The 14581-nt window shown below is 40.2% G+C and overlaps 1 protein-coding gene across 2 annotated transcripts in view; it reads right to left on the bottom strand.

The window, feature by feature from the left end:
* Positions 1 to 14581, bottom strand: part of RNF144B (ring finger protein 144B) — a 159530-nt gene that overhangs the window by 34867 nt on the left and 110082 nt on the right. For both annotated transcript variants that reach the window (XM_070778335.1, XM_019985765.2), the window contains exon 3: positions 13658 to 13762. In XM_070778335.1, coding sequence (XP_070634436.1) covers positions 13658 to 13762 — 105 coding nt within the window. The remainder of the gene's footprint in view (positions 1 to 13657; positions 13763 to 14581) is intronic.

Genomic DNA, 14581 nt, shown 5'->3' on the forward strand with positions numbered 1-14581 from the left:
AGCTGGGGTTTCTATGAAAAAAGAAAAAAAGATTATAATTCTAGCTTTAAAACTTTAAGATCAGGCAGATACTGCCTCAGGAATAACATAACTTCATTCATCAGCTAGGGAATAGTACTTTCTAAGCAATAGAAACACCATTTCTTTTGACGAACATCACTTCACGGGCCTCTGGTGATCATTCATTGTCATCCATGCCCTGGCAGAGAAGACGTGCCTAAAGATATTTCTTGTGGCTAAGCGCCTATTTCCATTTCAGATGGCACTAATAAATAACAGTGATTCATATCTAACTAAATGACATTTCAGATTAATCATTTTAAATTGCATTTCAAAGGCAGATGCAGGAAAAGCAAACTGCTCTTAAACTGGCATTCTAAAAATAATAATTCCACTGACGTCAACATATAAATATATTGACATTGCTTAAAAGACTTACAACTGAGAAAAATCAAAGGACTTTAGGTTTTCAGACATTCATCAAGTTGATAAAGCACATAGCCTTAGCCTTGGAAATTGCAACTGTAAAACATGACATACTTTTGCTATAAAATCTATCTAGATAAAAGCTCTTGCAACTAATGGCAGTCTGCTTTGAGAAAACCTGAGTTTAAAAATAAGGTATATTCAGGAGGGGGAGCACATGTATACCTGTGATGGATTCATTTTGATGTTTGGCAAAACTAATACAATTACGTAAAGTTTAAAAATAAAATAAAATAAAAAAATAAAATAAAATAAAAATAAGGTATCTAACATGGTATTTAACAACCATGATACATTTTAAAAGATAATGAAAATCTAATTCTCCTCCTTACAAAAAAAATCGATTTGTTTATTCTGTAAATGAATCAAGCTAAGTTAGCTAAAATGTATGAAGAACAACAAAATAGGCAAGTTCAGCCTTCTACTACTAAGTCACTTCAGTCGTGTCTGACTCTGTGCGACCCCATAAGATGGCAGCCCACCAGGCTCCCCTGTCCCTGGGATTCTCCAGGCAAGAACACTGGAGTGGGTTGCCATTTCCTTCTCCAATGCATGAAAGTGAAAAGTGAAAGTGAAGTCGCTCAGTCTTGTCCAACTCCTAGCGACCCCATGGACTGCAGCCTACCAGGCTCCTCCATCCATGGGATTTTCCAGGCAAGAGTACTGGAGTGGGGTGCCATTGCCTTCTCCGTCAGCCTTCTATGTACCAACTAAAATCGGGTAAAACATAAACTTAATTATAACATTTTTTCCAATGGGGAGGGGGAAAACGTTGCATTTTCAATCTGGCACCTTAAATAAAAGCTCATTAGCTTGATTATGTAGAAGGCAATGGCACCCCACTCCAGTACTCTTGCCTGGAAAATCCCATGGATGGAGGAGCCTGGTGGGCTACAGTCCATGGGGTCGCTAAGAGTCGGACACAACTGAGCGACTTCACTTTCACTTCTGACTTTCATGCACTGGAGAAGGAAATGGCAACCCACTCCAGCGTTCTTGGCTGGAGAATCCCAGGGACGGGGGAGCCTGTTGGGCTGCCGTCTACGGGGTCGCACAGAGTCGGACACGACTGAAGTGACTTAGCAGCAGCAGCAGCTTGATTATGGTTAATTTTATGTGATATTGGTTTTACCCTAATTTTTTTTTAAATTCAGTTAGGCTTTTATCATACTGAAAGTCAGTATTGTCTCATCTGTTATAATACTATCTGGACCTCTTTCCTGAAAGACAAAGGGGTCTCAAATAAAATGCAGAGTTGGAAACAGAATGTACAGGCTTGTGAAGAGAGACATTAAGAAATCAGTAAAATTCTTGACTTAGTCACTGATTCACTGCAGGTGGAGGACAAATAATCTAATTGTACATTAATTTGAGGGCCAAGGGTACTTGGGGAATGACGTCATCTGGACCCAAGAGACCTCAGTGATATTTTAGAAACCTATTTTTAACAACCCCCCACCAAAACCCACTTAAGGTCTTTGATTCTATATGACAGTCTTGTACTCCGCCTGTGAAAGTGAAAGTTGCTCAATCGTGTCTGACTCTTTGCGACCCCATGGATTATACAGTCCTTGGAATCCTCCAGGCCAGAATACTGGAGTGGGTAGGCTTCCCTTCTCCAAGGGATCTTCCCAGTCCAGGGATTAAACTCAGGTATCCCACACTGCAGGCAATTCTTTACCAACCGAACCACCAGGGAAGCCCCACTACCGCCTAAAACAGATTCTGAACTGATGAAGACCTTCAAACCCCTGAAGTCAACCCCTAAAAATTCTGATCAATAACAAGCAATTTATACAACAGCTAAGTCCAACAGAGTTGATGGAAGACAAAGCAAACAAGAGATGAGATAATGTTTCAGACAGAGATGAAATTCTAATGAGAAAAATGACAGAAATTAATTCAGTAAAAAAAGTCAACAATGGTAGCGATGAAAGTTTAATTTTATATTAGAAAGATAAATTTCATCTGAGCACACATTACTGCCAACAGGGAAGTCAGAGGTCTCTAGCTTTTTTTGTCCCTTCCTCTACTTTGTAGCTCCTATTTTATTGTTTTCTAGATCAAAATTTTGTATGGAATTAGGCCTTAACACAGTAAATCAATTTTTCTGTTGAAATCTGTGATCACAAAGAGTTAGTTCCATCATTTCTCACTCTGTTTGATCCTTTTGGAATCAAGTTAACACAAAACACACCACTCTCTTCTCCAGAGCCTCCCTCCTGGACTTACATCTTCTCTATATCCTCATTTAGAGTCTATTATGGGTAAAGTGTTGGCTGGAAGCTTGGGATACAAAAGAAGGAGATACAGAAGCTGCCTTCAAGGAACTTAAATTACTCAGGAGGTAGTAATGTACACATAAGTTAAAAAAAAGATCTATTCCTTGATCTTATCGTCTGTTAGATTTCACAGATTAGAGCTAATTTTCTGAAATGTTTTTATATACTTTGACATTTTCTGGTTTTCTTTTTAAATTAATTTTTATCAGAGTATACTTGCTTTACAATGTTGTGTTAGTTTCTGCTGTACAGCAAAGTGAGTCAGCTGTACATTTACATATACCACCACCACCCCCCCCCCCCGCCTTTTTGGATCTCCATCTCATTTAGAGCAACACAGAGCACTGAGCAGAGTTCACTGTGCTACCCAGCAGGTTCTCATTAGTTATCTATTTTATGCATAATATCAACAGAGTATATATGTCACTCTCCCAATTCATCTCACCTCCTCTTCCCCCATGGTACCCATACGTTTGTTCTCTACATCTGTCTCTATTTCTGCCTTGCAAAGAAGACCACCTATCTCATTTTTCTAGACTCCACATACATGCATTAATATACAGTATTTGCTTTTCTCTTTCTGACTTACTTAACTTTGTATGTATAAACTTTAGTTAAAAAAAAAAAAAAAAGATGATTCAGAGTATTAAATTTCTGGTTCCACTGCAATCTGAAGCAAAGTCACTACTGCTCAAGGTCTTTTACAATTATAAAATTGAAATAAATGTTTAGGATGATTACTGAAGGTTCAATCAGGCTAAAGGTTAAGGAACTACTGCTTAAAAAAAGAAATAAATCACAAGGACACTAAAATTGATTGCAAAACAGAAATCCTAGAGAATAATGGAACAGATTATAATGAGGTATGTTATGTATTCAATTATCCTCTTCCTGTGAACAAAGCAATTCCAAATCATTCAAAGACATACCAGGACATTCCTTTTTAACCTTTTTATTTCAAAATAACTTTAGACTTACAAAAAGTTGCAAAAACTTGTATAGGGTTCCTAAATGTCATTCCCCTCAATTTCTCCTAACAGGAACACCTTAGTTACATAACCACAGTTAATTATTAAAATAATGAAATTTACATTGATATAAAATAATCTGAGGGCCATATTCAAACTTTACAAATTGTCCCAGTAATCTCTTTTTTCTCAGTCCAAGATCCAATTCAGGATACCACCTATCATTTAGTTGCCATGCCTCCTTAACCTTCTCCAATCTATGGTGGTTTCTCCATATGTTTTTGGCTTCCATGACCTTGACATGTTTGAAGGGTTCAGGCCACTTATTGTGTACAATATTCTCCAGCATGGATTTGTCTGATTCTTTCTCATGATTACGCTGAGGTTGTGCATTTTTAGCAAGAATATCACAGAAGTGATGTCGGGCCATCAGGAGATACATGAGGACAACCTGTCTCATTACTGTCAATATTAACTTTTTAATTTGGTTAAGGTGGCTCAGTGGAGAAGGCAATGGCACCCCACTCCAGTACTCTTGCCTGGAAAATCCCATGGATGGAGGAGCCTGGTAGGCTGCAGTCCATGGGGTCGCTAGGAGTTGGACAAGACTGAGCGACTTCACTTTCACTTTTCACTTTCATGCATTGGAGAAGGAAATGGCAACCCACTACAGTATTCTTGCCTGGAGAATCCCCGGGATGGGGGAGCCTGGTGGGCTGCTGTCTATGGGCTCGCACAGAGTCGGACACAACTGAAGCGACTTAGCAGCAGCAGCAGCAAGGTGGCTTAGACTGCAAAGAAACTGCCTGTAATGCAGGAGACCCAGGTTCGATCCCTGGGTCAGGATACCCTGGAGTAGGAAATGGTAACCCACTCCAGCATTCTTGCCTGAAGAATTCCATGGACAAAGGAGCCTGGCGGGCTACAGTCCATAGTGTCACAGAGAATTGAACATGACTGAGCATAGCACAGCAAGGTGATTTGTCGGATTTCTGTATTTTTTGTAACCACCAAGTATTTTGTAGGGAGATATTTTGAGTCTACAAATATCCCATTTCTCATTATAGGTTTTCCTACTAATTTTTGTATTTATCAATAATTCTTGCCTAGGGACTTCCCTTGTGGTCCAGGGGTTTAGACTTGGCTTCCAATGTGGCGGGTGCAGCTTCAATCCCTGGTCAGGAAGCTAAGATTCCACACGCCTCACAGCCAAAAACCCAGAACATAAAACAGAAGCAATATTGTAACAAATTCTGTAAGACTTTAAAATAAATAATTCTTGCCTATAATTATTATTGTGGCGTTTAATAATGATTTTTGATTTTTATCATTCATTCTGTATTTATAAATTATAATTCTATTATAAGGAAAGGTTGTCCCTTATCCCTCATGTATTTGTTTGTTCATTTATTTATTTAGATCAGTATGAACTAATGGTAATTATTTTATTCAATGAGTTCTAATCTACTAACTGGACTCATATTCAAGCAACAGAAACAAAAATTTCTAAGTATCCTCTCAAATACTGAGAGAGCATTCCCCTCAAACCAACTACTAAAAAAATTCTGCACTTGACTGAAAGTGATTTTTAATTATTTCTCCTTTGGAATTTGTACTAATAAATGACAAGCCACTCCAGTATTCTTGCCTGGAAAATCCCATGGATGGAGGAGCCTGGTTGGCTACAGTCCATGGGGTCGCAAAGAGTTGGACACGACTGAGCGACTTCCCTCACTCACTTTCACCTGTTAAACAAAAATTTATCTCTCCTCCTATCCAAGAATGAAAGACCACGTTTTCTCCTCATCACTATAGAAATTCCTTCCAAAAAGAAAAAAAATTTTAATTCAAAGAAAAGGCAAATTCAGTTTCATTTTAATAGAACAAAAACAATAATACCAGAATATTAACAGCAAAAACCTACTGATTACCTGTAGCCCTGAATCACTGTCTTTGTTGTTATTGTTAAAAATAAGCCTGGGGATACTTATTAAATCCTCAGTTCCTACTCTGCTGAAAGTCTTCACTTTTCCAATCCCCTCCACCTACAGCAGAGCATAAGCAGGGAATTCAGAATATATGTATATGTGGGGTGCTATAACTATTATACATACAAGTTAACTGGATAGATCTAACATCCACAAATGGAAGAAATAAAAGACATATCCTTGTGTACCATTATGAACTATGCCCATCCCATAATATTTGAGCAAGCATCACCACCTACATTGACACGAACCTTACAAAGACTAAAGAAAAAGAGAGGGCAGACAGGATTGCTAGCCAGAGAAGTGTTTCTGCTAAGAGTGCAATGTGTTCTCATTATAATGATACCTACAATATATACTGTCTTTTAGTTGGAAAAGTGAAATGGTTCAAACACAAAAGCTGGGGACTGGCTTTCACATATGTACTACCATCAAGGTCTGGAAAGGCAAGACAGAAGGGGGGGAAAAAAAAGGCCAGACCTTACTTAGATTTGACCCTTTAAAGCACACTTCTGGTACTGTTGCTTTATTTTTTTATTTTTATTTTTTAATTTTATTTTATTTTTAAACTTTACATAATTGTATTAGTTTTGCCAAATATCAAAATGAATCCATCACAGGTATACATGTGTTCCCCCTCCCTCCTCCCTCCCCATACCATCCCTCTGGGTCGTCCCAGTGCACCAGCCCCAAGCATCCAGGATCGTGCATCGAACCTGGACTGGCATCTTGTTTCATACATGATAGTATACATGTTTCAATGCCATTCTCCCAAATCTTCCCACCCTCTCCCTCTCCCACAGAGTCCATAAGACTGTTCTATACATCAGTGTCTCTTTTGCTGTCTCGTACACAGGGTTATTGTTATCATCTTTCTAAATTCCATATATATGCGTTAGTATACTATATTGGTGTTTTTCCTTCTGGCTTACTTCACTCTGTATAATAGGCTCCAGTTTCATCCACCTCATTAGAACTGATTCAAATGAATTCTTTTTAATGGCTGAGTAATACTCCATTGTGTATATGTACCACTGCTTTCTTATCCATTCATCTGCTGATGGACATCTAGGTTGCTTCCATGTCCTGGCTATTATAAACAGTGCTGCAGTGAACATTGGGGTACACGTGTCTCTTTCCCTTCTGGTTTCCTCAGTGTGTATGCCCAGCAGTGGGATTGCTGGATCATAAGGCAGTTCTAGTTCCAGTTTTTTAAGGAATCTCCACACTGTTCTCCATAGTGGCTGTATTAGGTTGCATTCCCACCAACAGTGTAAGAGGGTTCCCTTTTCTCCACATCCTCTCCAGCATTTATTATTTGTAGACTTTTGGATCACAGCCATTCTGACTGGTGTGAAATGGTACCTCATAGTGGTCTTGATTTGCATTTCTCTGATAATGAGTGATGTTGAGCATCTTTTCATGTGTTTGTTAGCTATCTGTATGTCTTTTTTGGAGAAATGTCTATTTAGATCTTTGGCCCATTTTTTGATTGGATCATTTATTTTTCTGGAGTTGAGCTGTAGGAGTTGCTTGTATATTTTTGAGATTAGTTGTTTGTCAGTTGCTTCATTTGCGATTATTTTCTCCCATTCTGAAGGCTGTCTTTTCACCTTGCTGATAGTTTCCTTCGATGTGCAGAAGCTTTTAAGGTTAATTAGGTCCCATTTGTTTATTTTTGCTTTTATTTCCAATATTCTGGGAGGTGGGTCATAGAGGATCCTGCTGTGATGTATGTCAGAGAGTGTTTTGCCAATGTTCTCCTCTAGGAGTTTTATATGTTGCTTTTAAAAATTAAAGGAACAGGCTGAACACAGAATACAAAAGATCAGTATATCTAGAGACGGAACTGACCATGGAATTGATCATGACAGCATGTTAAGGTTTTGGCAATTTTTGAAGAGCTATGCTCAGAGGGTAAAGAATCTGCCCACAGTGTGGGAGACCTGGGTTCGATCCCAGGGTTGGGAAGCTTCCCTGGAGAAAGGAATGGCAAACCACTCCAGTATTCTTGCCTGGAGAATTCCAGGGACAGGGGAGCCTTGTGAGCTACAATCCATGGGGTTGCCAAGAGTTGGACACGACTGAGCAACTAACACACACATACACGTGACTTGCAAAAAAATACAAGAGAAATAGTACTGGCCTTGTGATAAATGCCCTATCACACTAACACAGAAACTGAGAATGTTTCCTATCACAACCCAGAAAATAAGAACTGGTACATTTGCCCATTCATCTGACTGTAGTAAACTAAGCTCATTGCTGTTGCTGTTTCGTCACTAAGTCATGTTCAATTCCTTTGCGACCCCATCGACTGTGTCGCACCAGGCTCCTCTGTCCATGGGATTTTCCAGGCAAGAATACCAGAGTGGGTGGCCATTTCTTTCTCCAGGGGATCTTCCGACTCGGGGATCAAATCTGCATCTCCTGCATTGGCAGGTGGGTTCTTTACACTGAGCCACCAGGGAAACCAAGCTCAAACCAGCTATCAAATCATAGCTGAGAAAACAAGAGGGCATCATTGTCTTAGAGCCAGAAGGCAGGGCTCACTGGGGAACTGAAAGGTGGAGGAGACCTGGCATTCCAGGACCAGGAATCTCTCAGAAAAGGGCTGCTTTTGGTCTTCTTTTTTCACCTGTTCTACAGATACCTTGGGCTTCCCTGGTGGCTCAGTGGTAAAGAATCCATCTGCCAGTGCAGGAGACACAGGTCCAATGCCTAGGTCAGTATCCTTGCCTGGGAAATTCCATGGACAGGGGGAGCCTGGTGGGCCACAGCCCATGGTGTTGCAAGGAGTCGGACACAAGTTAGAGACTAAACAACAACAAGGCCTCAGGACATCTTCCCATGTCATGCCCTGCCTCCTGCCCTCAGCCCACTGATGGGTAAAAGGGATGTTCCCACATGCACAACCATCCATGTGATACATTCCCTCCACCACTGCTGAGTCTTCTTTTATTTGCCTTCAGTTAAAGAAGAAGCTTAGAAACCTCACTCTCCACTCACATGCAGTTTTAACACAAAGCCTTAAATATGTTCTAAAACAAAAGTCAGCTTGGAATCTCAAAAGTGTCTACTGACTCCAGCATGGCAGATTTCTTTATCCCGTGCTGCCCCAAAGTTTTACTCTTTTTCAGCCGACACATATTACAGCCAAAGACTGTTACAGACACATTCAGTCCCTTCCCATTCAGACCCTAAAACCGCAGGAGCAGCAATATGGCCATTTGCCCCAGCGTCATACTCTTGATAACAGGAGGAAAAATAGAGTTAAATAAAAAGATAGTGAGACTTCCCTGGTGGTCTAGCAGCTAAGACTCTGTGCTCCCAGTGAAGGGGGGCTGGGCTCGATCTTGAGTCAGGGAAATAGAGCCCACATGCTACAATTAAAAGATTCTAGATGCCACACCAAGACCTGGTGCAGTCTAACTAATTAATTAATTACTTAGAGGGCAAGTGGAGACAGTGCTAAAGGGTGACTGGGGGAACTACGGGATCTCTTATAATTCCAGCAGCCTAGCTTAGCTGGTAAAGAATCCGACTGCAATGCAGGAGAACCCGGTTAGATTCCTGGGTCAGGAAGATCCGCTGGAGAAGGGATAGGCTACCCACTCCAGTATTCTTGGGCTTCCCTGGTGGCTCAGCTGGTAAAGCATCCACCTGCAATGTGGGAGACCTAGGTTCGATCCCTGGGTTGGCAAAATCCCCTGGAGAAGGGAACAGCTACCCACTCCTGGGTAGCTATTCCGGCCTGGAGAATTCCATGAACTGTATAACCCACGGGGTCACAAAGACTTGGACACAACTCAGCGACTTTCACTTCACTTACCAAAACTACCCTAAATAAACATGTGATATGAGGAAAAACTAAGGGGCTTCCCTGGTGGCTCAGATGGTAAAGAATCCACCTATAAAGCAGGAGACCCAAGTTCAAACCCTGGGTCAAGAAGATACTTTGGAAAAGGGAATGGCAACCCACTACACTATTCTTGCCTGGAGAATTCCATGGACAGAGGAGCCTGACGGACTATAGTTCATGGGGTCACAAAGAGTCAGACATGACTGAGCGACTAACACTTTCACTTTCATGAGTAAAAACTGTGTTTATTTTGCAAATGCAGCTTTAAATTTCTTGGCACCCCCCACACCCCCCATCCCAGTCTTTCCAGCATCCCACCCTAAATCCCTTCCTATAGCGATTCTGGAGCCCCTGTTCTTGAGAAGAACAGTCGCATCCATTCACCTTCTGGTGCATGCTGTAGCACCAGCAGCAAAGGCGGGTTGTTCCAGTGGCCTCAGACTTGGAAGGAGGATGGGTAGGTGAGAAGCTGTTCCCAGCCATCCACCACCAGCTGGCCACAGGAGAAAGTCCCACTTCTCAGGTCCTGTGATGGTAGGCATTTATGTGCTTGCTGCTCAAATCTGACATGGTCCAGACACATGGTTCATGTTTCCCTGTAAGTGATGGTTATGTTACTGCCCTAACACAGTAAGGAAACTGCTTCAGTGAGTCACCGCCTTTCTAACAGGGCTACTAACTTCAAGCAAAGGCTGTGCCTAAAGTAATGCTATCAGAACCAACCATCTGTGTCCTGCCTTTCATAATTCCATGTTGGACAAGATTCCTGGATCAAACACTGCTGAGCAACAGCTGGAAGGACCAGATGACACAAGAGAGGAAAGTTTTCCTTTTCCCTGGCTCCCAGTGGGTGCCCCTCTAGGACACAAGTTCTCCAGTCACTACTCCCACCAGCTTCCATGACATTGAAAGGGAGCTGCCTTTTCCACTGTGTCTTACATAAGCAAACAGGTTTTGGATTGGGCATTGAATCCTTTGCTGATGAAGCTACTCCTGATAAATTGAAGTGAAGGCAAAGAGCCACAGCTGAGCCAATTTGGAAGCACTAAAGCTTGCAGGAGACACAAATATGAAGCAGAGTCAACTCTGTGAGCTAGACCTACATAGGAAAGCGTTCAGAGGAAAGAACTTAAATTCCTGGTGTCCTTTAAGGAGGAAAAATTTTATACTTCCATGCATTTTATAAGAAAATGAACAGTGAAGGATCATGTATTGTAATACAAACAGAGCATCACAAAGGGAACCTCAGCCTTAACCAGAATTATTCTTAACAAGCAAAGTATATTTATGTGTTACCTATAAAAATAAGTGTGTGTGTGTGTGTTTTTTAATGATAGGAAAAGTAGTAACAGAGACAGAATCCAGAGAAGCACAATCTGGATGTACCACTGTGATAGACTCAATAATATATAGATTAAGAACTATGTATTATAATAACAACTGTATATGAGCAAAGTATGATGTCAAGCAAGTCAGAAAGGGAGACGGTGTAGCCCAAGTTCATGTGTGTGAGGTATTTGCTTTGAAAAGAGTCACCCCATATAAACTGATGAAGCCACCAATAACTCCGTTATAATCGCATCATTTCTCAACTCAAAAATGAGAGACAATCACCACCACTGCATTTGTTTTTTATTCTGGGGGAAAAAAATAGTGGCAAGTTGGTTAAGAACAGTTGACTACTGCAATTCATGCCCATCTTCAGGCAGGCTCTTAGCATGACCTATGAGTACAGAAATGGTCCTTCAATGCCCCAGAGTGTCTCTTACTCATCTAATGGGAAACAGACTTTGGAGAATATGAGAAATACCATAGTTTAGGTTGGAGTATGTTTTTGTTCTGTTTTTCAGATATCCTTTTGTCATTTTTAAGAACCATTATGGGTTTATTTGCTTTTAATGCAGCCTAAAACTGTTTTTAAAGTAGAGCTGGGTAAATGGAATCAGAACTAGGGAAGTGTGAATGAGAATATGAACAGCGGGAAAAGTCAAGATTAAGAAGGAGAAAAGAACTACGGGGGAAGATGACCAGAGCATGTCTGTACTAAGAAAATCAGAAAAGTGAGACTCTGTTCTGGAGATTTTTAGGACAAACCATGGCCTGTCACTTGTCTATACACATTAGCCCTAACATTTGATATCCAAAGGCCCAATGGCTAATGGTTACCATTCATTTAAAGTCTAGAGAAAAATAAATAAATAAAGTCTAGAATGCCGCTATGTCATGAGCTTTCTGCAAAGAGGGAAATGGTCCATTCTATGCTGTCCAACCTGGTAGCCACTAGCCACATGTGGCGACTGAGTACTTAAATTGTGATCAGTGCAATCACAGGAATGAATTTCTAATTTTAATTTTAATTAGTGGCAAATAGCCACATGTAGGCTTATCTAGAAAAGAGATTGTAATTAATTTCAAAGGCTTGTTTAGAAAGGTCACTTCATTTATGTTTTAATAGCTTTCACACACAAGCATTAAATAAGATCCCGTGGCAGACATAACTCCTGCTGCCTGCTCCATCTCACACTTTTTGCTCTTTTAATTAATTATCTGGCTCATTATCTGTTGAATGTCTCTCTTCGAAGTCAGAAGCTCCAGGAGAACAGTACTGGGACTATCTTATTCACCTCTCTATCTTGACCGGGAAAGAGCCTGGCACTTTGTACACTCAATAAACATCTGTTGACTGATCAGACCTCACAGAAGCAAGTCAAAAAGGAAGCATGTTCCCTGGAAGGGTCATGTCTAGAAAGACGCTCCTGCAAACCTGGGTCTCATTTTTAAAAACCATTTCCAAGTTGCACAGATCAATAGTATTCATGGTAGATAACTGAATCTTTCCCCTTTTTAATTTTCTTCTACCCATTTTTCACACAAAAGTTAGTATTTCTCACCACAGGATTCACCCAATCAATACTACCTCTTTGTTTTAAAAATTCCATTTATTTCATGACTTTCCTAAAATGAACAACTTCTAAACCAATATGCATTCCTTTTATTCTTCCCCTCAAATGACTTCACACTCACTTGTATCACTTACTTGGTATTTCATAAGCTAAACACAGGGCACCCAGATGCAGACTGGTTAAAAATGGTCTATACCATCTTTCTGACTGCTTTACTTACAAAAGATATAAATGTGTAAAAGAACATCTGTATATATATAAAGCACATGTGTATATACATGGATACACACACCTTCGTACAGACACAGGCATACAGACATGTACATATATACCTACACATATATACCTACACACACATATGCACTCTACTGGACTTTCAATTATCAAGACCTTTACTCTGCACTCTGTTCATCCACCAAGTTCTACTTTTAAAGCCATGCAATCTGTCAGAAAGGACTGGATTGGAATTCTAACTCTTTTGCCTTTTAGATATGCAAAAGAAACCCTTGCATAACTAAATAAGCAAGTTATTTAGACACTCTGAGCTTCAGTTTTATAAATCTATTGAAAGTATTAGATAGTATACTGGCTAAGAAAGCAACTACATGAAGGCATACAAGATTTGAAATGAGCAGAACCTGAAAGTTAAAAGCTGATTTAAGGGCAAGCTATTAAATGGGGATTGAAAAAACAAAGAGACATGTCACAGTGAGAAGAACTCACTCAAAAAATACATTTCTATGCCTGATAAACACTGAAAGAAAGGCCTTTCTCTGCTCTTTAGAAATGGTCCAACCCAGGCTACCTCTGCAGAATCATAATAATTTACGTTATCTTTAACTACGGCTAATCAGTCATCTGTTTATCTTTGAAGTATTAAAAAATCCCCAGGCCACTGACTATTCAGCCTCCAAAGCTCACCTAGCCCCTTGGCCTATTCTAGAACTTCTTCAACACTCAGGGGGCATTTATAAATAGAACCAAAGTAAACAACAGCTTTAATAGCCTCCATAAAGAATCCAAGGTATGTAACAATAAAGTACTCCTTTAAAAAGTTAACCCCTGTATTTTGTTTCTAGACTCCCTGGTAGAGACATACATAAAGAGCCAAGATCCCAGGAAATCATGTCAACAGGGAAAAGGGGAAGATCAGAGCACCCATCCATACCTCAGCTTCCTGCAAGGTCCCATGGTTTAGGCACACCATGTCTGGGCAAGTGATGGGAGACCCACATCCTTCTCGGATTGCCAGCTGCATGTACTGTTTCAGACACTAGAAGTTAAGAAGAAAAAAGACAATTACCCACCACATTACAGAAGCCCCAAGGTTATATAACTGCCACTGCCTCTTCTTCCTTAATTGGCAGTCCTGGGGCTCCTGCACTCAGGAAACCAAAGTTATCATGAGTGTGAATACTAAGTGCCATCACTCTGGAAAGAACGCAGAGACAGGTAATTAATTATGTATGACTTCATCCTAAGAATATTGAGTTTATCCAAGGTAACAAGTCAAATTCCTGTATGCTCACACATTTTATTCACCATAGACTGGGAAAAGGAGAAACACTCTCTTGCACTAATGGCAAAGGCCTTCTCTGTACTTCAAAAAGAAAAAAAACTCATATAATTTCCTATCTCCATTTTTACCCAGTGGTCCTCTCTCTCAAAATTTGCCCAGAAGTAGAATTCATGTCAAGCTCACCAAATAGAATTAAAATAAGATTAAGGCACTGGCTTATCTACAAATACTCTCAGAAGCAAATACACCTGGAAAAGGAAATGTTAAAGACAATTTGAGACCCTCAAATTGAGACCCTCAAATGAGACCCTCCAGGAACTGTGGGCCTTGGCAGATGCTAAAATGGAGGGGGTTTGAGTAGAATCTGAGAAAAAAAAATTACATAGGAAATAAGAAACTCAGAGAGAAGTAATACAACATGAAGGACAAACGTGTCACTAGTAAAAGCGTAACTAGTAAATAAATCCTAATGACATAATTGTGAAGTCTTTTCCTTTCATTGCCCATCTTTATGCGTTTTCCCCATCTGAATCTAAAACTATCACAACTTTACTATTTCAGAAAAATAATCAT

The sequence above is a fragment of the Bos indicus genome, chromosome 23, assembly GCF_029378745.1.
Source record: "Bos indicus isolate NIAB-ARS_2022 breed Sahiwal x Tharparkar chromosome 23, NIAB-ARS_B.indTharparkar_mat_pri_1.0, whole genome shotgun sequence".
NCBI lineage: Eukaryota > Metazoa > Chordata > Mammalia > Artiodactyla > Bovidae > Bos > Bos indicus.